Source organism: Neodothiora populina, assembly GCF_041146345.1.
Source record: "Neodothiora populina strain CPC 39397 chromosome Unknown canker_contig_12, whole genome shotgun sequence".
NCBI classification, from domain to species: Eukaryota; Fungi; Ascomycota; class Dothideomycetes; order Dothideales; family Dothioraceae; genus Neodothiora; species Neodothiora populina.
The window spans coordinates 1,475,423-1,495,822 of NW_027191404.1; the positions used below are offsets into that span (position 1 = coordinate 1,475,423).

The following is a 20,400-nucleotide window of genomic DNA, read 5'->3' on the forward strand; positions in this document are numbered from 1 at the left end:
GTTCCTTCTTGCTGGTTTGCCTGATTGATCTGGCCTGGTCGCAGAACACTCTACACTGATTGGTAAGATTCAAGATGAGACCTATGCTACTTTCACTTCTACTAATTGATCGCTGGCCTGAACGACTGGTCGGTACCCCTACTGAATCGACGGTGATGCGAGAAAGGTGATCAGTCGACTGACTCTGCTCGGTAAGTCACAATTCTTGGTTGATCGATCACGAATCGCACGAGTATGCGAAAGATGTTGTCAACATGAGATGAACCCCTGACGGGCGGTGGGTGGTCTTGTTGATATGCCCCAGAAGATGGGGGCCTTACTCAGGCCTCGGCCGATGACTCACAACACATGAGTCGTGGAAGCTACTTTCCTCGCCAATCTCCTCGGGGGAGCTCCTTCCGCCAAGGTGGTGATCACAAACACGAAGATATTCTCGAGGAGCAAGCAAGCAAGCCATCGTCTTGAAGATCTGTAACGAAGCCTGAATCTCTCCTCGATGATGGTCGCCGCTCTGGGTCCCAGACATGATCAACGGAACTCAGCCGGTGACACGGCCGGGTAGAATGTCAGATCCATATCCACCGAGGGATTCATCGCCGCGCCTCTACCGGAATGATGTCCAGATATATTCCTGTATATCAGAGGTATCGATTCAACTCACAGCGAATGAGGATTCCGTGGCTCATGTACAACGACATGTTCTCGAGGCCAACGGTATGGAGCAACTGCTCTCTACATCGCCGGTACCTGTGCAGTATGGTCAGTGATGCGGACTTTGCAGCACCACTAACGCCGCATCCCGCATGAAACGCGCCAAAACTCCACAGAAAATAAATACAGGGTCTGGGGTTTGCAACGCGGCGCGTCATCCCAAGCGCGTTTTCCCCAGCTGCTCCATGTTCACATAAACATCCAAAGTCTACTCAATTGACTCATGGTTGGACAAACATCAGTCTTCCCACAAGAGCTGGTTCAGTCTGGTAGAGCGGTTTCCTCGCTGCAATGGCCCGGAAACAGGCTCCGAAGAAGGCTGCTCCTCAGCAACGTGGACAACTGAGCATCACATCATGGACGACAGGCAGAACACTGCCTACACCTGCACAAAGCGTGTCAGACCCAGAATCAGATACAATCAGTGTCCTTCCCGCAGACCATGTCAATGTGGGACTCAGAGATAGAGACTCCGAGTCCCCTCAGATCGGTGTGCAAAGCGACGATCTTGACCAGCCAGATCCCTATATGAGAGTCATCTCTAGCGAAGGTCAGTTCAAACGAGGGCGCAGATGTACCTGGAGCGTATTCACAGATTGCTAACATGACTCCCTTCTTAGAATACCCATTCAAGAAGAGACGTCTCCTTGTGGCTGTAGAGAGTGAGCCGCCTTCCCTCGATCACAAATCCCCCAATCATCTTACCCATAAGGCAGTTCCCTCGCCCGCGCCTAGTCATCAATCCTCCGAGGTTGCGCCTGAAAGCCACCATACCGTTCCTCACATCGATCAAGACATCACACCAAGAGCGGAGCAACCATCCGCCGGTCGAGCACGGCGCGGAAAGCGTATGAGTTATGCAGCAATGTTCAAACAAGATTCCGTTGCCGGCGACGGTGGTGAACAGGCATCGCCAGATTCCGAGGATGACAACTTTGCCCTCCCGGACGAGCCAGAGATGCCTTCGGAAGAAGAGGAGGAAGAAGAGGAGGAAGAAGAAGAAGAGCCAGATTCCGAGACCAATGATTCGTCTGTGGAAGAGGAGCAAGAGGCTAAACCTCGTCGCGACACAGCTTCGAAAAATGCAAACCGCAAGGGCAAAGCTCCGAGAAACGCTATCCCTCCACCTTTACTCAGTAGCATAGACAAGACAAACGACAAAGCCAAAGATCATATGAAGAGGCTGATCAAGCGTGCGAAAGATGGTGTAGACTTGAGCCTCCCTCCACTCTTCAACATCCGCGATATCTTCATACACATGACGGAAAAGGGTCTAAGGCTTAAGAATGGCTTTGCAGATACTCTCAAGGCGATAGAGTCGCGCCCGCTACGTGTGGCAACCATGTGCTCTGGTACAGAGAGCCCACTGCTTGCGCTCGAGAGTTTTAGAGAGTCATTGTCCGCTCTCAATCTTCCTGGCTTCAATATTGAGCATGTTTTCAGCGCCGAGATCGAGCCTTATAAACAAGCATACATCGAGAGGAATTTTCACCCACCGACAATATTCAGGGACATTGTCGAAATCACACATTCCGAAGATGGCTTCGCCACTACCGCGTATGGTGCTAGAGTCGCCATACCAACGGATGTGGATATTGTCATCGCTGGAACCGCTTGTGTTGATTTTTCGGGCCTCAATCGCAGGAAAAAGGGCCTTGACGACGGTGGTGAGTCTGGAGACACATTCACTGCAGTCTTGACATACGCGAAAAAGTACCGCCCCCGTCTGCTCATCCTTGAGAATGTTTTCAACGCGCCCTGGAATTCAATGCTTGCTCGCTATGAGGCCGCGGGCTACGCCGCGACCGGCGTTTTGGTTGACACTAAAGAATACTACCTGCCTCAAACCAGGCATCGCGGTTACATGATCTGTGTCGACAAGGAGAGTGCGACTCTAGCAGGAGCAAATGCTAGCCGTATAGTCGAGGCATGGTCTGAGCTGATGGAAAAGTTCAAGCGACCCGCAAGCTCGCCCGTGTCAGCCTTCTTGATGCCACACGACGATGGCAGTGTGATACTCTCCCGCGATCGTGTCAACCGACAGTCAGTCCTTGATTCTGTGCTGCGAGATGTCGACTGGTCCAGATGTGAAGAGCGCCACAAAGTCTATCGCTTGACCGCGAAACTCGGCAACGCCAAGCCTTATACCTCGTGGGAACCTAGTGGAGCCATAAAGCTCTACGACTATTGTGATCGCGCCTGGCATAACGCCCAGGTCGAACGTATCTGGGACTATGAAGACTGCTCTATGCTGCGCAAAGCTCGCGACTATGACATCCAATTCAAGACACGAGTCTGGGATACTTCGCAGAACATTGACAGATATATTGATACCTCTCCGTTCGGAGTGTCGTCCTGCCTGACACCATCTGGCAATTTCTACGTCACGGACCGTGGTGGCCCTTTGACATTTGCTGAAAGCCTAGGTTTGCAGGGCTTACCTGCCGAGAAGTTGATCTTCACCTCGGAGACCGAGAGGCAAATCCAAGATCTTGCTGGGAATGCGATGAGTTCGACCGTGGTAGGCGCTGCTCTGCTGTCGGCGATGATAGCCGCGAAGGACGTTCTGCATTTGGCTGCCGAGAAGAGAGAGCCTGTACGCTTACAAACCCAAGATCATTCAGCAAGCTCTCCACCGACCTTGCAGGGTAGCTTGGTCGCTAAGGAGCTAGGGTCTCGCGATCTCGCAATTGACTTCCAGCGATTGATAGAGCATGCTTCTTCGTCAGCCAGCAGGTGCTATTGCGAAGGTCAAATTTCCACCGCGGCAAAACCAATCCAGAGTTGCACGCTTTGCGGACATACCACTTGTCTCAGCTGTGGCGGCAAACCTACTCATGACTATGGGGTTCCAAGCCGCGAGGAGCGCAGAAGTCCTCAGAGTTTCGTTCAAGAGTGGCGACCCGGTTTCCCAATATGTCTAAGCTTTGATGATCCGCAACGTGTGGAAGACTTCATCTTGCAGATTATGGGCAAGAGAAGCGAACAGCCAGGACATAAAATCAACCAAGTCTTGAAAAAGTCCTACCCCTCGATCGTGAGGAACGCTGTCGCTGGTGAATTCAGACTCAGTCACTTCCGAAGAGCTTCTGTCTGGAAGGTCGTATACGAAGCCGCTGACGCTCGTCTGGTATTGACAATTGATCCGAAAGGCTTATATTGGGAACTATTCTGCTTACCTGCAGCGAACCTAGCTGGCAACGACGTTCATCGTCACTTTCTCGAAAAACCCGTCGCTAAGGCCATGGTAGGCGATTCCGGTTTACTGGGTGTTGCTTGGCAATGGCGCATTCCCGAAGATATCAAGTTTGGTCTCAAAGTAGCCACAGGGGGCGAAATGGTACCTTCCTGGACTGCGAGATTGAAATTACCTGGCGAGGAGAACATGAGACTCTCACAGCTGCTCAAGATAACGTATGCCACGGGTCAGAACAGTGACTTGCAAGAAGACATCTCCGGCACTTATGAACATCTGAGATACTGTGGAACTGCTTCTGAAGCGTTGTATCGCAGGACCAAACCCGACGACGATCAATTATACCTTTTCCTTGATCCCGCACGTCTAGGTGATGGTAAAGGGGACAAGTTCGTCTTCTCGGATAATCCTGAGCGCTTGCAATACGATGAGACTCGGAACGTCATCGCTTCTATCGGCTGCGACTGGAGACCATGGAACAGCGACGTATCGTCAGCTATTGGCATGACTGACAGTTACTGGGTTACCGAAGCTAAGACCTCACTGCTTGCTACAGAACCGAAGCTCGAGGTATACGCTCATTCAGATCTGAATCACTTCTCTGGGCAACATACTTGTTCATATGCTCATTGCATCGTCCGCTGCGATTTCCAGGTCGATGAAGCCCTGCCCACCTTATACCAGGGTTCAAAGCAGATCAAGCCAGATGACAAGGCGTTCTTCCGAGCGTTTGCTTGGGCGCTCACTCCAGTCCAACAACACCTTAAATATGGCGAAGAGTTCACTATAACCTCAGATCACTTCGCCTCCTGTCCGACCTGCGCGCCCGCGTTACCCCAGATAAACTAGACTCTCAGCCAAAATAATGGAAAGTCATTTATGCGACCATTCGAGGAGCCAAAGTCTGCAACAGACTACGAGGTTTTATTGAAGACCCGCCCTGACATCTTCACGACCAGAAGCTCAATAGATGGCAATCGTGGTACAATTGACATAGGATTCAATAGCCTCGCACTTGCCCACCGGGCGCTTTCCAGATTACACAGATTGACTGCCAAGGGGTATATTTCCACCAGCTGGAAATTCGACGCAAGTTTCTCCGATATGCCTCTGTCACTTCCTGACTTCCATCTTAGAAGCAATGACCCAAACTGTCCTTTGCATATTGCCCTGCCCGCATCTGTAAAACTTTGGGAGAAACAAGAACAATCTCTAGCTTGGATGAGAAGCCAGGAAGCCGGTAATGGCAGGGAGGTCATACTCGAGGCAGCCGAGGAAGCCATCTTGCCTCATCTTGGCTGGCGTGCAGAGGCTAGATCGAAGGCTTCATTATGCATCAAAGGTGGTATACTGGCCGATCATCCTGGCTTTGGAAAGACCATAACCTCGCTTAGCTTGATCTATGCAGATTTCGTTGACCACGCAAATGCACCAGATCTGCACAAGGCTATTACAGAACGAATGAGCCCTCTTTCCGTCGATGCAAGCCAAAGCCCCATCAAGATTGCTGCAACGCTCGTTATCTTGCCCAAGACGATTACAAAGCAGTGGTACGAAGAAGTGGGACACGTACTCGGCCGAGAATATCAGAAGAAGACTCTTTTGATCGAAGACATGAAGGACCTGAACAAGTACAGCGTCCAACACTTCCGCGATGCACGAATCATCCTCCTGAATCGTGGAATCATTGGCCGAGAGAGCTATTTGCAACGTGTCGCTAAGTTTGCAGGTCTCCCTGAGTATGGACCAGCGACCAAAAAGCGAGACTTCAAAACCTGGCTTGAACTCGCTGTACCAAAGGTCGCCGAGCATGCCAATATCCTGACGAGCAAGGGATCTAGTGTTCTGTCGAAGACCATCAAGGAAGAGACAAAGGAGAGACTTTGCAATAGGACAGTCCGTACCTTTGCCAGTAAGCGTCTGAAGGGCCAAGCCTATGTAGAGAAAGGACAAAACAAATCTCGCCATGCTGAGAAGGAGGCGGACCTCGAGCGCACTATCTCGACGCCTAGTGCCAGGGAGTTGAGCGGCTGCGTTCTTTTCGAGATGTTCCATTACAATCGAATCATCGTAGATGAGTTCTCATATTTGCTCGACAATGAAGGAGGATCCATGACCTCGATGACCACATTGAGCGCAGACAAGCGTTGGGCGTTGTCTGCTACACCGCCCTTGAAAGATGCGTATGATGTCGCGCAGCTCGCCCGGGTGATAGGAATACCGCTCTCACGGGGGTTCTCTATGCCTGGGCTTCTTTCAGCAAAGAACTTAGCCGCGCTCCAAGAAGACATGACCAACGTGGAATTGTTCGAGATGTTCTCTGAGGCTCCTTCGTACATCATGTTAGGTCGCATCCACGAGTTGGCGCAGAAGTTTCTTGACGCCTTTGTTCGTCAGAATATACTGCAATTCGCCGACTTCCGATATGATGATCACATCGTTCCGGTGCACCTGAACTTGGATCATAGAATTGTATACAACGAGCTGTCTCAGCAACTCAACTCACAGGATATGAGGATCAAGCGCTCGAGCAAGAAGTCCGTCGAAGGTCAAGATCGTGAAGAACATATTCATGACTCTGTACGTGGACTCAAGCTTGCTGAACAGGCTCTATCTAATCGCGCGACTTTCTTTTCTTCTATCGAGCTCGGCCACAAACATGGTGGCATCCATGCGCTGCTCGAGAAACGTAGAGAACAATGTGATATCCACAAGAGCGAGATCAGACACGCAATCGATGTGAACCGCTTGTTGAGTTCCAAGTTGAGGGGTGAGGAACGCCCGTTCGAGGAGTGGCAGAAGACAAATTTGGACAGTGACGAGATCGGAGATCAGGGAGTCTCCGACACAATCAAGACCATGATCGCCGCAGCCCGGCCTGTCACCAAAGCGCTAGAGGTATCAGATGAAGAGCGCTCCGAAGACGAGACATCTGACGACGGTGGCAAGTCAAAGAAAAAGAAGAAGTCGAAGGAATCGAGACCTGTTCTGGACCAGGCTAGGGCAAAGCGTGCGAAGTTGAACTTCCTTGTCAAGAAGCTATTGGCGGTCACGCGATCCATCCGTTTTGTCGAAAATGCGCGGCGCTTGCATGGTGCACAGGAAGAAGGCAAAGAAGTCGACCGTTGTGATTTTCAGGATTGTGCTGGCAATAGAGCCTTTTCTCAGCTCTCGGCGGCCTCTGTGTGTGGTCACATAGTCTGTGATGCATGTTATCAGAAGTCGCAGTTGCTAGTCGGCAACTGCGGTGCTCCAGGCTGCAGAAATACCCTCCAAGAGTTCCAACTTCTGAAAGCCAAAAAGCTGGTCTCGGTCAACGAGGCATCGGCGAATCCTCAGGATCAGAGCCAAAAGATCGCTGCCGTGATTGAGATCCTTCGGCGAATCCAGGAAGTCCGCCAGCAAGCGATTCTTTTTGTGCGTCAACACGAGCACATCGAGACTGTACAGGCGGCACTCGAAACAAATGGCATCAGAAGCGAAGCCATCAACAAAGAAACCGCCAAACGCATCGAAGACTTTCAGAGAACTCAGGCCGTCGACAAGAAGACAGTCATCATAATAAATGCCGACGACGAGTCCGCAGCAGGCACTAACCTCACCAACGCCAATCATGTGATCTTCCTTTCGCCACTGCTAAAACTTGATCAATACGGGTACGAGTCTCAAATGGCGCAGGCAATCGGTCGTGTGCGTCGACCAGGCCAGAAGAACGACATCTTCGTCTACCGCATGGCTTCACTATACACAATCGACATCGACGTCCTCGAGCACCGCGAACGCCGCGACAGGATCCTCATGGAGAAGAAACCAAACGAAGTCTGTGGCAGCAAAGACCCAGCATCACGCGAGGACATCGACATGGACGCCGTTGATACTATCACCGCACCCTTCACTGCAGAAGAGACCTCGCAGACCGCCGAGCGCACTCAGTTGATCAAAGACTGCGATGGCCGTTTCAAGCTCGTCCCCAAGAGTCTTCTTTTGCGCAGACCCGAGAGCGAGGGAACCGTGGACATCCAAGGTCGCGCGCGAGTCAAAGGTTTCGAAGAATATATCGCCTTGATCAAGTTCTCGAAGGCTTACAACGCCGACGACTAGAGGGGAGATGAGGGTGTATGTGAAAGAGTGACAGTGAAGGGTTTCTTGTTCATTCTGGATCGATCAACCATCGAAAGGAAACTGTTACCTACTCGCTTCACCACTTTCTAACTTTCTTCGAAGTTTCTCGCATTTGTACCCAACCGATTAGCCAGGCACTTGCACTCGAATTGCATTACCAAGGCAGACATTGTATAGAGTAATAAACTACTGCAAATCTTATCTTACTATACTGTACATTCGAAGCCCTTCGCGCTCGAACAGAAACAGATAGAGAAGGAGAAAAGGAAATGTGGACAGATCCTAAATCGAGGTGTCGTCCTGCTTTGTATAGAGTATATAGCTTAGAAAAGCAAACCAGAATAATAACCAAAAAAGTTGTACAAGTAAATGGAGAGCTCAGCGTCATCTTACCTGTGCGCGAGGTATGTGAAGATGTGAAGATACACAGATATGAAGACACAAAGATTCGAAAACATGATATCTTGCAGCCGTGATCATGTCAAGATATGGAAATGTGGATGAGGGCGTGGCATTTCGGATCTTTTTGTGTCCCGTACTTGTCCCGTATTGTGTTGTCTTGTCGTTGCGTGCCGTGTCTCTGCTTGATTTCTGCTTGGGTCTTGTGTCGTGAGACTCGCCTGTAATGGATCCATTGATGGATGCAAAGCAGTATTTATCTCTAGTGGTTTTCCAGCGACGATGGCCAAACAGCAGCACCAGCAAAGAAGCATCCATCACTAGCACCAGCACCAGCAGAGCAGCAACAGCACAGTATCGAGTGGCCTCTGCATTTGCCACAGACAGCTCTATGAGAGCAAGCAAGGTACATTAAGTAAGCAGTCACGTTCTAACCGCGCTCACACTCCTGATGGTCAGTCCTGCAACACAGCAAAGGCACGATGATGATTTGCATTCCGGATCATAGACGGCTAGTTGATCTTGAATTCAGAATAAGATCTGTAATCAAAAGTTTTCTTTAAAATGATATAGCATGACTAGGTAGAGTAAGGTAAGTAAGTACCGAGAGGCCCCATGTAGGCCCGTAGGGTACTGAAGTGCAGAGGAAAGAAGAAAAAAAGCCGAAAAGAATCTTGTCTGTGTCTTTGTCTGGAGAAGAAGAAAAAAGACACCCAGTTGCATTGGTGGGAGTACCATGCACGTAATGAAGATCCGAAAAAGAGAAGGGGGAAAAGTGTATGGTGAAATGTAACCGGCTCTTATTCCGCCTGCGGTCGTAGTGAGAAGTGAAGTAAAGAAGAAAGAAAAAGAAAAGAAAAGGCATTACGCATTCGAGCAGCCTGGGACTGCTGATTGCTTCCGCGTTGCTTGTGGTTGTAGAAAATGCTCATTGTGCCCCCCCGCCCCTTGGTTCGAAGTCTGTCATTATTTGAATAATTCTGTGGCGAAGTACGGGTAAGGATACTTGCATAAGATCCTAGGCGCCCGCTGATCCTTTATACTCGTCGCGAGCGCCAGTGCTGTAGGTTGTCGTGAAGATCGACTGAAAGCATGGTGTATACCCATTTGCTAATCGATCATGCTTGAGGGTGGTGAAGACTGTAAAATGCTTGATGAGGTCGGACTTCTGAGCCGCCGTTTAGAGATATATCGATGCTTGATGATCTTGTCGGCTAGCATAATGCTGGAGATCGCTCTTTCATCATAATAGTCAAGTGCGAAACTGTTTCGATTTGCGCTTTTGTGGGACGCGAGGTGGCGTGAGCCCATCTACGAGTGGATGTATAGGTGGCAAGTTCGACGGGTTTTCAGACCTTGCCTTTCTGAGAGGATTTGCCTTCAGAAGTGTACATTGGGACGGCTCGGACCATCTGTTCGGTAAGCTCCTTCTCTGCAAGCTTTGGAGTTCTGGATTCTGCGTTGTAGTAGTGATCAGGCCAGTCGATGAAGGCAACGCTGTCCGCTTTGATGCGGACAAGGTAGGACGAGAAGCGGTCTTCATCGGCCATGAAGAACCAACGCCTACCTTGGAACGAGAGTTTCAGAGTCTGTAGGCGAGCACTATCTCCCAGTAGACGTAGCGCTGCATATAGATCTTCGTTACTTGTGAAGCGACGATCGTCAATGCTCTTCAGACGAGGATTCAGCGATGGAACGAGATCCTCGAAGATGAAGATTATGTGACGTATCAAGCCAACGTTAGTAGGCCCGAGAGCAGAGAGGAAGTAGCGGATGTCCCTACATGTATGTTAGCACAGCAGACACAAGCGTTCGATCGAGAGCAGCAGTGCACTGACTTGTACGCAATCTGGTAAGCTCCAGATTCGAAGCGACGAGTGCGTGTCTCTCTTGAAGCTTGGAAATAGAACGTATTCTCGGAGTACAGAATGCTCTTTCCTTCCTCATGGACCTGTTTGCAGGTCCTGAGAAAGTGTGATGAGCGGCCAAAATTACGAGGATGACCAAAGTCGAGCTTGTCAGGAGTGACGAAGAGGAGACGATAGACCTGGTTCCTCAACTCGGGGGGAAGACTCAAGAAACCCGCCTTTCCTGTGCGTTTCGGACTGCTGTGAGTGAACAACTTGCGAGATGAATTCGATTCAGACGAAGATCTGGATTTGCTGGCATAACCTGAATCGGCCAACGAAGGCGTGTGCGGAGCACTCTGCAAGGATGACTTCGTCGACATGGCGTTTGGTAAATTGGCCAGAAGGTTGGCATCAAGATTCACCACAAATGGTCCAGAGTAGCCGGGAGGTATGTGGAAGGTAAACGAGACCGGATGAGTCGAATCGTGAAGGCTGTTGGATTCGCGAGAAGCAACGACCTCATCAAGAGGTTCCGTGTCGTCGATCAGCCGACGGGGAGTCATTGGAGGAGTCGGTGAGCGCTTCCGCTTTTTCGCCACACGGACATTGTCGTCGAAATCATCAACGAAGACGTCCTCGTCTTCGTCACTCATGGCATCGTCTGGGTTAACGTAACTGGGCTGCAGTGACTTGCGACCTGCACTCCTGCGGATTGGTCGGCCAGTACGAGGGTTGTAGTCCGTAGGCAATTTGACATCGTCAATAATTTGTTTGCTACTGATCGGATCTACCAGATTTGCAGTTTTCGTCTTTCGCTTGTTGCTCTTCCTGGTGGGCGCCATTGTGGAAGAGATGTCGAGGAAGGCTTGAATTTGCAGAATGTCCTTTCCGGAAATTCAATTCACTTGGTGTTACAGCCTTCTCAGCGCGCGACCAAGAGCGACGGCGTTCTGACGGACAATCCGAGAGAGATTCCTGATAGGCTGCGATTGGCCTCGACGACGCCGGTCAGGAGTGGCTTTAGGCAGATGAGATGAGTTGATGACTTTGTTTGTCTGCGATGATGAAGAGGAGAAGGCACGCTTTGAAAGGAATGTGAGGTTGTGTTTCTGGACCCCGCGCTAATTGTTGGCAAGATGCACGGCCTTCGGACGCTAAAAGGAGACAATTGATGCCAAGATGAGTGTTATAGGTGTGGAATCTGGAGTTTTTGGTGTAATAAAGCTCGCGGCGCGTATGAGCATCGCCCATTTTACACGCTCAACAACATAACATGGAGCTGCAATTACAGACGCACATGTTGCACGTATTGTCGCTGCAGAGATGGGCTGACGACAGCCGAGGGCCTAGAGCCTGAGCGCAGTACCTCTGCGCTCACGACTCAGGGTTCGTCGGTATATCGGTCATAGGGTGTTCGCATGCCGGTTGGGCCTTCTTGGTCCTGGGTTTTTGTTGTCTCGGCACAGGCTGAGCTTTAGCAATGTGCATCACAGCTGCAATGAAGTAGTAGTAGTGGTAATAACAATTGGACAAAAAGAGACGTGTATACCTGACCTACTGTACCTGTCCGAAAATACTATCTTCTGTGCAGCAAATACTCATGCTCTATTCTCAGAGGTTCAGCATAGAGACCCGAAGAGATACCGATGAGCGGGAATTGACTTGGTTCGTGGGACAAACTCAGCTTGTATTGTGTTATGGCTAGGCTATATATAAAAACTCGAGTAACAGTCCCCCTGCAACACATGTGTCTTTCGCCATAGCTGCAATGTGACCAGATGTGGTTGCTGCATGATGCCGCTTCGCGGTGTAGGACACAACACTTCCAGTCAGGAGGTTCAATCGCCTGTCAAAATGGTGGTTGGGAACCCCAGGCGTGTCAGATCAGCTACCACGTCGACCAGCGTGAGCCGGACGAGTGAAAGGTCTGCCGTGGAATAGAGGTCATCTCATCATCCTGGAATTAGTTGTGTACTGGGAGGAAGAGGTTCGAGGCGCGACGCGTTTTTGACATTCGCGCCAAGACATGGAAAGATGGTGTTCGGCGAGCTTGGCAGACTAATCCGCAAAGAGCCGCATACCGATGACGGCTGCCGATGGGCGAAGAATGAAGTCCGGCGGCCGAGTTCGCGCGAGAGAGAGAGAGAGTGGGCCAGAGTTGTTAGAGGTGCTCGAGGTGATAAGCGTGAGGTGCTCTGGCTCCCGCTTTGAGAATCTGGAGAGGATGTTTGTGGGAGGCGACCCGGCAGCTATATAATCACTAGAGTGGCGCAACTTCTCTCCTCTGTCCATACACGCAAACATGTCTTCTGTCAGGACAGCATTGAGGGCTTCGAGCCTTGTGAATGCTCGTATTTCGAGCAGGCCCGTCCTTGGAGGTCAGCAGTCAATTCGCGCCTCAGCATGGCGGGGCATGTCGACAGAGGCACAGCACAAAGTATGAATTGCTCGTTCTGCATGAAGGAAGGGAGAATCGCACTCATGCTGACTCTGTATAGCTGCTCTCTGCAAACCTTGAACAGGCAGATCCGACTGTGTACGACATCATCCAGAAGGTAAATATTCGAAGAATGAAGTTAGAAACCGGCCCTGGAAGTCCAACAAAATTAACTTGTTGTAGGAAAAAAGACGACAGAAGCATTTCATCAACCTCATTCCTTCCGAGAACTTCACATCTCAGGCAGTGTTGGATGCGCTTGGAAGCCCCATGCAAAGTGAGCAACGCCACCAGAAGCGGAATCGCATTTGGCATTGGAGCGGTGCATCTGACGTGACGCAGACAAATACTCAGAGGGATACCCTGGCGCACGCTACTACGGAGGCAACGAGCACATTGATGAGGCCGAGACGCTATGTCAGCAAAGAGCACTCCAGGCCTTTGGTCTGAACCCAGAGGACTGGGGAGTCAACGTGCAGCGTAAGAATTGTCGCATCAAGCATCAACCATCGTCCGCTCTAATTATGCTGACACCAATCGTCCAGCTCTCTCTGGATCCCCCGCCAACCTCCAGGCCTACTCTGCCCTCCTCAACACTCACGACCGCATCATGGGTCTCGATCTGCCCCACGGCGGTCATCTCTCGCATGGTTACCAGACCCCCACAAGAAAGATTTCGGCCATCTCCAAATACTTTGAGACACTTCCATACAGACTGAACGAGAAGACCGGTTTGATCGACTACGACAAGCTGCAGGATCTCGCCACTCTTTACCGACCAAAGATCATCATTGCAGGCACATCTGCGTACAGCAGGCTGATCGAGTACGAGCGCATGCGTGCCATCGCTGACGATGTCGGTGCCTACCTTCTCTCCGACATGGCCCATATCTCGGGTCTCGTCGCCGCTGGCGTCATCCCCTCGCCGTTCCAATACTCCGACGTGGTCACCACGACGACACACAAGTCCCTTCGTGGACCTCGCGGTGCCATGATTTTCTTCCGCAAGGGTGTCAGGCGGACGGATAAGAAGGGCGTTGAGGTCATGTACGACCTAGAGAACCCCATCAACGCCTCGGTGTTCCCTGGACATCAAGGTGGACCCCACAACCACACCATTACTGCCTTGGCTGTAGCTCTGCAACAGGCTCAGACCCCCGAGTTCAAGGACTACCAGCAAACCGTGCTAGAAAATGCCAAGGCTTTTGCAGCACGCCTGGGCGATTCCAAGGAGAAGGGCGGCCTCGGATACTCCATTGTGTCTGGAGGTACTGACAATCACCTTGTGCTGATTGACCTCAAGGACAAGGGTATCGATGGTGCACGTGTCGAGCGCATCTTGGAGCTCGTCGGCGTTGCTGCCAACAAGAACACTGTCCCTGGAGATTTGTCCGCTATGAAGCCCGGCGGTCTCCGCATGGGTACACCAGCCATGACTTCGCGCGGTTTCCAACCCGACGACTTCGAGAGAGTCGCAGATGTTGTTCACCGAGCAGTCGAGATCACCAGAAGACTGGCCGGCACGGCAAAGGAGGCCATGACGAAAGCTGGTCGCAAGAACCCAGGCAGCGTCAACGCTTTCAAGGAGCACGTTGGCGAGGGCGAGGAGATTACCGAGATCGTGCAGCTGAGGAAGGAGGTCGAGGATTGGGTTGGTACCTTTTCACTTCCCTGGGAGAAGAACGGATCATAGGCAGAGTGTCTATAGCCTGTGGCTCGTGATCCCTTCCTCAGTGTCTCGTCCGTATCGCGATGTAGACATTCATAGCATATGCCTGAGCGAGGATCAGCACTGTGATTCTGGCGTAACACAGTTCTGGCCCAACACGACGGGCTCGGCGTAAATCGGCGTCGTTGAGCTTTGAAAGGTTTGATGTATCATCAAGACAGTGGTTGGTATCAATTTCCTCAAGAAAAGAACAATCACAAATTCCAAAGGTTTAATAAGGTATCAAAAATGCATCACATTGTGCCTGCAATCCACTTGCGGTACAACTCTCTGCAACGTGTCCGATAATGGCAGGGGCCTAGGTATATCCAATGGTTGTCATGTCTGAGAGGATCATATTGTTCTCGCGCATGTATATAGATGTGGCGGATCTGGCAGTTGCGTCAGACCTTGCACCTTCTTCGTCTACGCACCCTTCGATATTCAAGGCCTATTCCTTCTTCGCTGTCCTAGAGTTGCACGTCGTACAGAAAGACAAGTCTCTGCTGAGCTCGCCTCACATGCGTGTACCTTGTCCCAATTCCTGTGGACCACAAGGCTTGCCAGATCTGCTTCTTCACCTGACCTTCGCCTGCTTCGTTCATTCAACCAACCACCCGTCTCCGTCGGAATTGCCAAACCTATACGGAAGAACATCGTCAATAACCTCTCAATAAGAAGATCACTTGTCTGATACCACCATATCTCACCTATTGAGTACCCAATCGAGCGCAAAGGAGACAGTCGACAAATCACCACTAGCAGGATGTATATACCTCTAGTGGCCAACCCTCCTTCATCGCCCTCTTCTTCACTACCAAAGGCCGCATCAGCATTGCTCAGCAACAGCAGCCATCTTCTCGCCAGAGAGCATTATCTTCCTCCTTCCACTGCACCAGTGCTCAATGGCCAGCCCTTCAATCCAGCCCCTTCTCCAAGTCCCAATGCTCCTTCTCAAACCGGCCCTCAGCAACCCTTTTGGTCCGGGAACAGCACTTGGATGGGACCTGTTTGTTGGGCTCTCGTTTTCTACTGTGTTCTGAGTCTCTTGCTGCTGGCGACGATGTACGGACAGGGGCTTTTGGATTCGAAGCTGAATGTAAGTTGATGCTTTTCTCGCTATTCATCCATTGAATACTCTATTCTTCTCTTTCTTGTGAGCTTCGCGCTGATGAGAAGTCCGAGAGTAGTATGTCCGCTCTCCGCGACACGATCCCAGCGCCAGTCATGCCCATTCCCAAAGTCTCGATGACGTTACTTATGCTCATTGGCGTCGAAGCGACGATGAGTCTCGTAGTCATGAATCTCCTGACGGTCCACAAGACACAAACGATCGTAGTGCCGGCGACATTGAACACGGCACAAATCAGATCGACGAAGACGGCACGGCTCAGCTGGAATTGATGCAGGAGCTGCGGTTGGACATGAGACTGGTATTGTTGTTGCATCGGCAAGATGAGGAGGAGCGAATGCGAGGGCAGACGGCGCATGGAAATAGCGCAACGGATAGGCAGGCATTGGCTGACGGCGTCGGGACCGAGCTGACGCAGAATGTGTCTGATCGTTTGGAAGCCGTGAAGGTGGAGAGAGCACTGCTTGCTGCTGGAGTCATATAGGCCAGGCGAGGGGCACGGTGCCTCGTACTACCTGTATAAAGACAGTGCTTGCACCATTGATCGAGAATCAGCTGGCAGGAGACGAGTATCTTGGGTCTGGAACCCTGCACCTCTCACTTTTGGTCGTATGAATTTGAATCTGAATTTTTCGACTTCTCTATCTGCTATCTTCTTCGCTATGAACATAGTTTTTGTGCTCCTCTTTCTGTCCTACTTTTTCTCGGCCTTGTAGACAATACTGTTCTGCTTCCTCAGATCGGTGGTGACGGCAATGATGTCCCTGCTCAACTGCTCCAACTTCTGCGCAGCCTGCTGATCGTTGTCGTTGATGATACGGGCGAACTCCTCAGCCTCCTCCTGCAAGTTCAATTCCACCTTGGGTCCAGCGAGCTCTTGCGTCTGCTTGGTCTTGCGATTCGTGAACTTGATGCTGTCGATGTCCGTCGTGGCGTTCAGCGCAATCGTTCCGTTCTCGCCATAGATCTCCGAGGGCGCCGACGAAGAATAGCACTTGCTCTGGTTGATCTGGACTCCGAAGTCACCGTAGTTGAGCGTCACGAAGCCGCCTGCGTCGACGCCCGTGGCGCAGATGTAGGGAGCGTAGGTCTGGCTCTTGGGCTTGCCGAAGAGCGCGACGGCGAAAGCGATGGGGTAGACTCCAATGTCGACGAGGCAGCCGCCCGAGAAGTCGAGGCTGAAGACGTTGGGCACTTCGCCTGCCAGCACGTTGTTGTAGCGTGACGAGTACGAGGCGTAGGTGAAGCTTGCGCCGAAAATGGTGCCGAGTTTCTTCTCCTTCAGAAGCACGTCGCGCAGCAGGTGGAAGTTACATTCTTGGATGTGGCGGAATGCTTCGATTAGGTAGACTTTGTTCTCCTTCGCTAGGGAGAAGAGGTGGTCTAGTTCTGCCACCGTCGATGTTGCTGGCTTCTCGATGATGACGTGCTTCTTGGCCTTGAGCAGGCTGACGGCGTGCTCATAGTGGTGCGAGTTGGGAGAGGCGATGTAGACGGCTTGGATGTTGGAGTCACTTGTTAGACTCTCGATCGTCGTGTGTAACGTCTTGACCGAGTATTTGTCTGCGAAGGTGCGGGCGGCCTCTTCAGTGCGGGAGTAGACTGCGGCGAGCTTCCACTTTCCACTTGCCTGAGCGGACTGGATGAATGAATCCGTGATCCAGTTGGTGCCGATAATACCGAAGTTGAGCATGATGGAGGAGGAATGAGATTCGATGACTGGTAAGAAGTTAAGATTTCCGAGCTCTGCTGACGAAGGTGACAAAAGTGAATATATGTTTATCAAAAGTGGCAGTTGCGCCTACGTTATAGGTCGAGGAAAGACTAAACAAGAAGGAAGCCACACCACCACCCCACCTGCCTCCCGCGAAGCTAATTCCGCGCTTCCACCATCCCACCTCGTCATCCCACCTCAGAGCGTCGCTCCATCCCACTTCCCGCAGGCCCAAATCCCCTCCCGAAGATCCACCGACAGCCGTATTGGCGGGCCGTGACTGCTGGACCTTCCCTTTTTCGACGCCTCGTTCGGCTTCGTCACTGCTGCCAAGCCCCGGTTTTCTTGAATCCTCGAGAAAGTCATAGTTGTGTCCGAGGCAAAAAGCAGAGGCCGATTGCAGATTCGTCTCAAGTCACAGTCTGAGTCCTGTCTCAAAGCGGAGCACAATCTATCCCAACCTCCAAGTGTGTGCGAAACCCCCTCGCAAAAGGCGATAGTCGGTAAGAAGGCCATCTAGCCTTTCTTGTCTTTCTCTTATCGCTTCTTCTCATCCGCCACTTCCCTTCCTGCCCTCTATTACTGCTATATACGGTATACGGTGATATTTGGATCCTGACTTCGCTTCTTGGACGGATATGTTCACGGGCATTGGTGCTGGTAGGTCGCAACATCTCATCTACGCCTCTCTCTCTCGCACTTCCTCTCGACCATGCTGTTTCGTAACTCTTCTGTGTGGTTGTTCATGCGTTGCACCTCGAGTATCTTGTGTGGCTTTGGGATCGAGGCACGTCATTGGCCTTTGTGATGTCTGCTCGCTAGAGACTTACATTCACATTGCTCTGGCCTTGACGCAATCGCACAGGAGACTACCTCAAACCACACTGCGTGGCGCATACGCATGACATGATTACTTGGAAAATCCGCAAGATTCTGTGGTATAGGGTCATAAACTGGCTTTGTGACGCAGACTTCAGAAGAGGCTGCGGGGCGTCAGTCGTCTTGAGACTGCTCAAACCATGCCTGCTCTCTCGGGTTAGCAACTTCCTTGCGAACCTTGCCACCTCAGTTGCGTAGAGTATGTCGACACATGCCCGTTCCAGGCTACTGCAATTGTCAAGACCGATGACACTTCGGCGCACTATGAGTCTCCTTTCGCTGTCTCCGCGGTTATCGTAACACAGATAGACTTACATTGCACTTCTTCGTTCAGCCTTGGCTGCTGCCGAAGTATGTACTAATATCGAACCCAGTTTCCCTTGCCAGCTACGTTGATCCAACGAAACCAAGACTACGACCTGAGCCACCTACAAGTGTTGATTTGCCCAACTACTCTCTTGTTGCAGGCAATGGCACCAAAGAATGGAACTCTGAGACTGCAAGGCCTGACTTCAGGCGCAGATACGTTCAGCTGAAGAAACCCTCGGACATCAATGGCCAACTTCTACAAGACTTCAACTTCCAGATCCAAAAGCCTGCTCCGGTCAACGATCTAGTACCGCGGGATCGTGATGGCCGGAATTATCTTCCCTACTCTCAGGACTCGACGACCGCGCCGCTTGCCGAGTCTGCCCAGAAGCACCTTGCCGCATGGGAGGCCCGTGATCAGGAGCTCAAGCTCGACAACGACATAGCCTACCGAATAGTATGCCGAGCGAAGCTTCCCGAGGGACTCGAACGCGTACGTCTGGCCAGCTTCAGAAACTTCTTCAGTGCTCTGGAGGGCATGAGCGAACATTGGGAGACGGATCTGGATCACTACTTTATTGCAGGTGAAGACAATTACCAGGAAGCCTCCTTCCCGCCTGGTAGCCCGGGTCTCGATTCCATTTCCGAGAACGAAGAACCGAAGAGCCCGTCTGTGCGTAGCGATGGCTCTGGAGACGCCATTATGACGAATGGTGGTGCTCCCAAGACTATGCTCAATGGATTCAGATCAGACGGTTCGCAGTTCATCTTCTCCTCCTCGGACAAGGATACTATGGCAAATGCGCAGAATTCAGAAGAGCTTCCCATCTCACCCACTTCTCTCACGGGAGCTCTGAACTCGAATGGGGATTTCCCGTTCCGCCCGCCTCCGGTACGCTCGTCCTCGATGGACTCGAATTCGTCGTCCGAGGCAGATATCCCAATGCCCATGTACAAAGGGCGACGCATATCTTCTGGTATCAAGATGCCCGGCCTCTATCGCACGGAAACAGTCAAAGGTTTCCTCGAAGCTGCCATTTTCAACTTCAACTGCAAACTCATTCCTCCTCGTGCGCCTGCTATCCTGACCGTCTCTGGCGTTCGAGTGCCCATAAGGCATCAGACTTTCCTTGTCCAACGTATCCCCGCGGATCGCACCGTTGCCAAACAGGGCATTGCCGAGGGACCTGTGATGGGCGCCTTTGTACGCCAGGACATCGAAGCCTATAGTGCAGGCGGAGTCGCTCAGCGTACCGAACGTCTGCGTTTGGACCTCCTGAAGGAGATGGGATGTCTTTTACATCTGGCTCAGGAGCGCCGTCGCGAGGGTCGTGAGGAGCGAACATGGGATAAGCCTAGTCCGACGAAAGGCGGACATTGGTTCAGCGAAATGGCAAGCGACAACAGCAGGCCCGAAGACTCTCCGTCGGAACTGCAGACGGAGGAAGAGAGAGTGGCAGCTATAGAAGCTGCGGCAGAGAGACGTCGGAATAAGAAGGTCAAGACCAAGTACGACGTGTGGAAGGAGATGTTGCCGCAACGCCGGCTGTGGGATCCCAGGATCAAGTATACGGCTATAGGCAAGGAGCCAGGTAGTGATTGGGACGAGGTATGGAGGCCCCTGCACACTGTTCGTTTCTCACTCTTGGACTAACTATGGATTTCACTAGGTCTACATGCTTTCCAGTATGTATCACCACGTTTCAGTGGTGAAGTTGAGAGTCCATGGCGCATACATTGACTACATCACGGACGGCAGGATGCCAGAGTCATTACCGGAGGACCCCGAGTGGTGTCGTCCGGTCATGCAGCGATCGGAGTGGTTCGATCTGTTCAACAGAACGCAGCGTGTCGAGGCATTCAGATGTCTGTGGGGTGCTCTGTGTTATCTGAACAGACAACCACCTACCACGACAGCGTAGATTCCGATTGCGATAGCAGTC

The 20,400-nt window shown here is 51.5% G+C and overlaps 6 protein-coding genes across 7 annotated transcripts; 4 read left to right on the plus strand and 2 right to left on the minus strand.

The window, feature by feature from the left end:
* Positions 1-1,002: 1,002 nt before the first annotated feature.
* AAFC00_001181 (uncharacterized protein) lies at positions 1,003-4,756 on the plus strand (the record flags this gene model as incomplete). 2 transcript variants are annotated; one of them, XM_069340341.1, is made up of 3 exons in its annotated part: positions 1,003-1,261; positions 1,332-1,373; positions 1,428-4,756. In XM_069340341.1, 3 exons carry the CDS (start codon positions 1,003-1,005, stop codon positions 4,754-4,756), a joined length of 3,630 nt encoding a protein of 1,209 aa, XP_069203809.1. The 2 variants fall into 2 exon arrangements, with proteins under 2 accessions (XP_069203809.1, XP_069203810.1); XM_069347901.1 differs by having other exon boundaries at positions 1,332-4,756.
* Positions 4,757-5,128: 372 nt separating this feature from the next.
* AAFC00_001182 (uncharacterized protein) lies at positions 5,129-8,008 on the plus strand (the record flags this gene model as incomplete). The annotated part of the gene is made up of 1 exon (XM_069340342.1): positions 5,129-8,008. One exon carries the CDS (start codon positions 5,129-5,131, stop codon positions 8,006-8,008), a length of 2,880 nt encoding a protein of 959 aa, XP_069203811.1.
* Positions 8,009-9,777: 1,769 nt separating this feature from the next.
* On the minus strand, positions 9,778-11,120 carry AAFC00_001183 (uncharacterized protein; the record flags this gene model as incomplete). Its single annotated transcript, XM_069340343.1, has 2 exons — positions 9,778-10,207; positions 10,267-11,120. 2 exons carry the CDS (start codon positions 11,118-11,120, stop codon positions 9,778-9,780), a joined length of 1,284 nt encoding a protein of 427 aa, XP_069203812.1.
* Positions 11,121-12,580: 1,460 nt separating this feature from the next.
* AAFC00_001184 (uncharacterized protein) lies at positions 12,581-14,408 on the plus strand (the record flags this gene model as incomplete). Its single annotated transcript, XM_069340344.1, has 5 exons — positions 12,581-12,715; positions 12,777-12,833; positions 12,899-12,992; positions 13,058-13,195; positions 13,261-14,408. 5 exons carry the CDS (start codon positions 12,581-12,583, stop codon positions 14,406-14,408), a joined length of 1,572 nt encoding a protein of 523 aa, XP_069203813.1.
* A 1,841-nt stretch (positions 14,409-16,249) lies between these two features.
* On the minus strand, positions 16,250-17,248 carry AAFC00_001185 (uncharacterized protein; the record flags this gene model as incomplete). The annotated part of the gene is made up of 1 exon (XM_069340346.1): positions 16,250-17,248. One exon carries the CDS (start codon positions 17,246-17,248, stop codon positions 16,250-16,252), a length of 999 nt encoding a protein of 332 aa, XP_069203814.1.
* Positions 17,249-17,907: 659 nt separating this feature from the next.
* AAFC00_001186 (uncharacterized protein) lies at positions 17,908-20,379 on the plus strand (the record flags this gene model as incomplete). The annotated part of the gene is made up of 3 exons (XM_069340347.1): positions 17,908-17,929; positions 18,523-20,066; positions 20,128-20,379. The coding sequence occupies 3 exons, from the start codon at positions 17,908-17,910 to the stop codon at positions 20,377-20,379; spliced, it is 1,818 nt and encodes a 605-aa protein (XP_069203815.1).
* Positions 20,380-20,400: the final 21 nt, after the last annotated feature.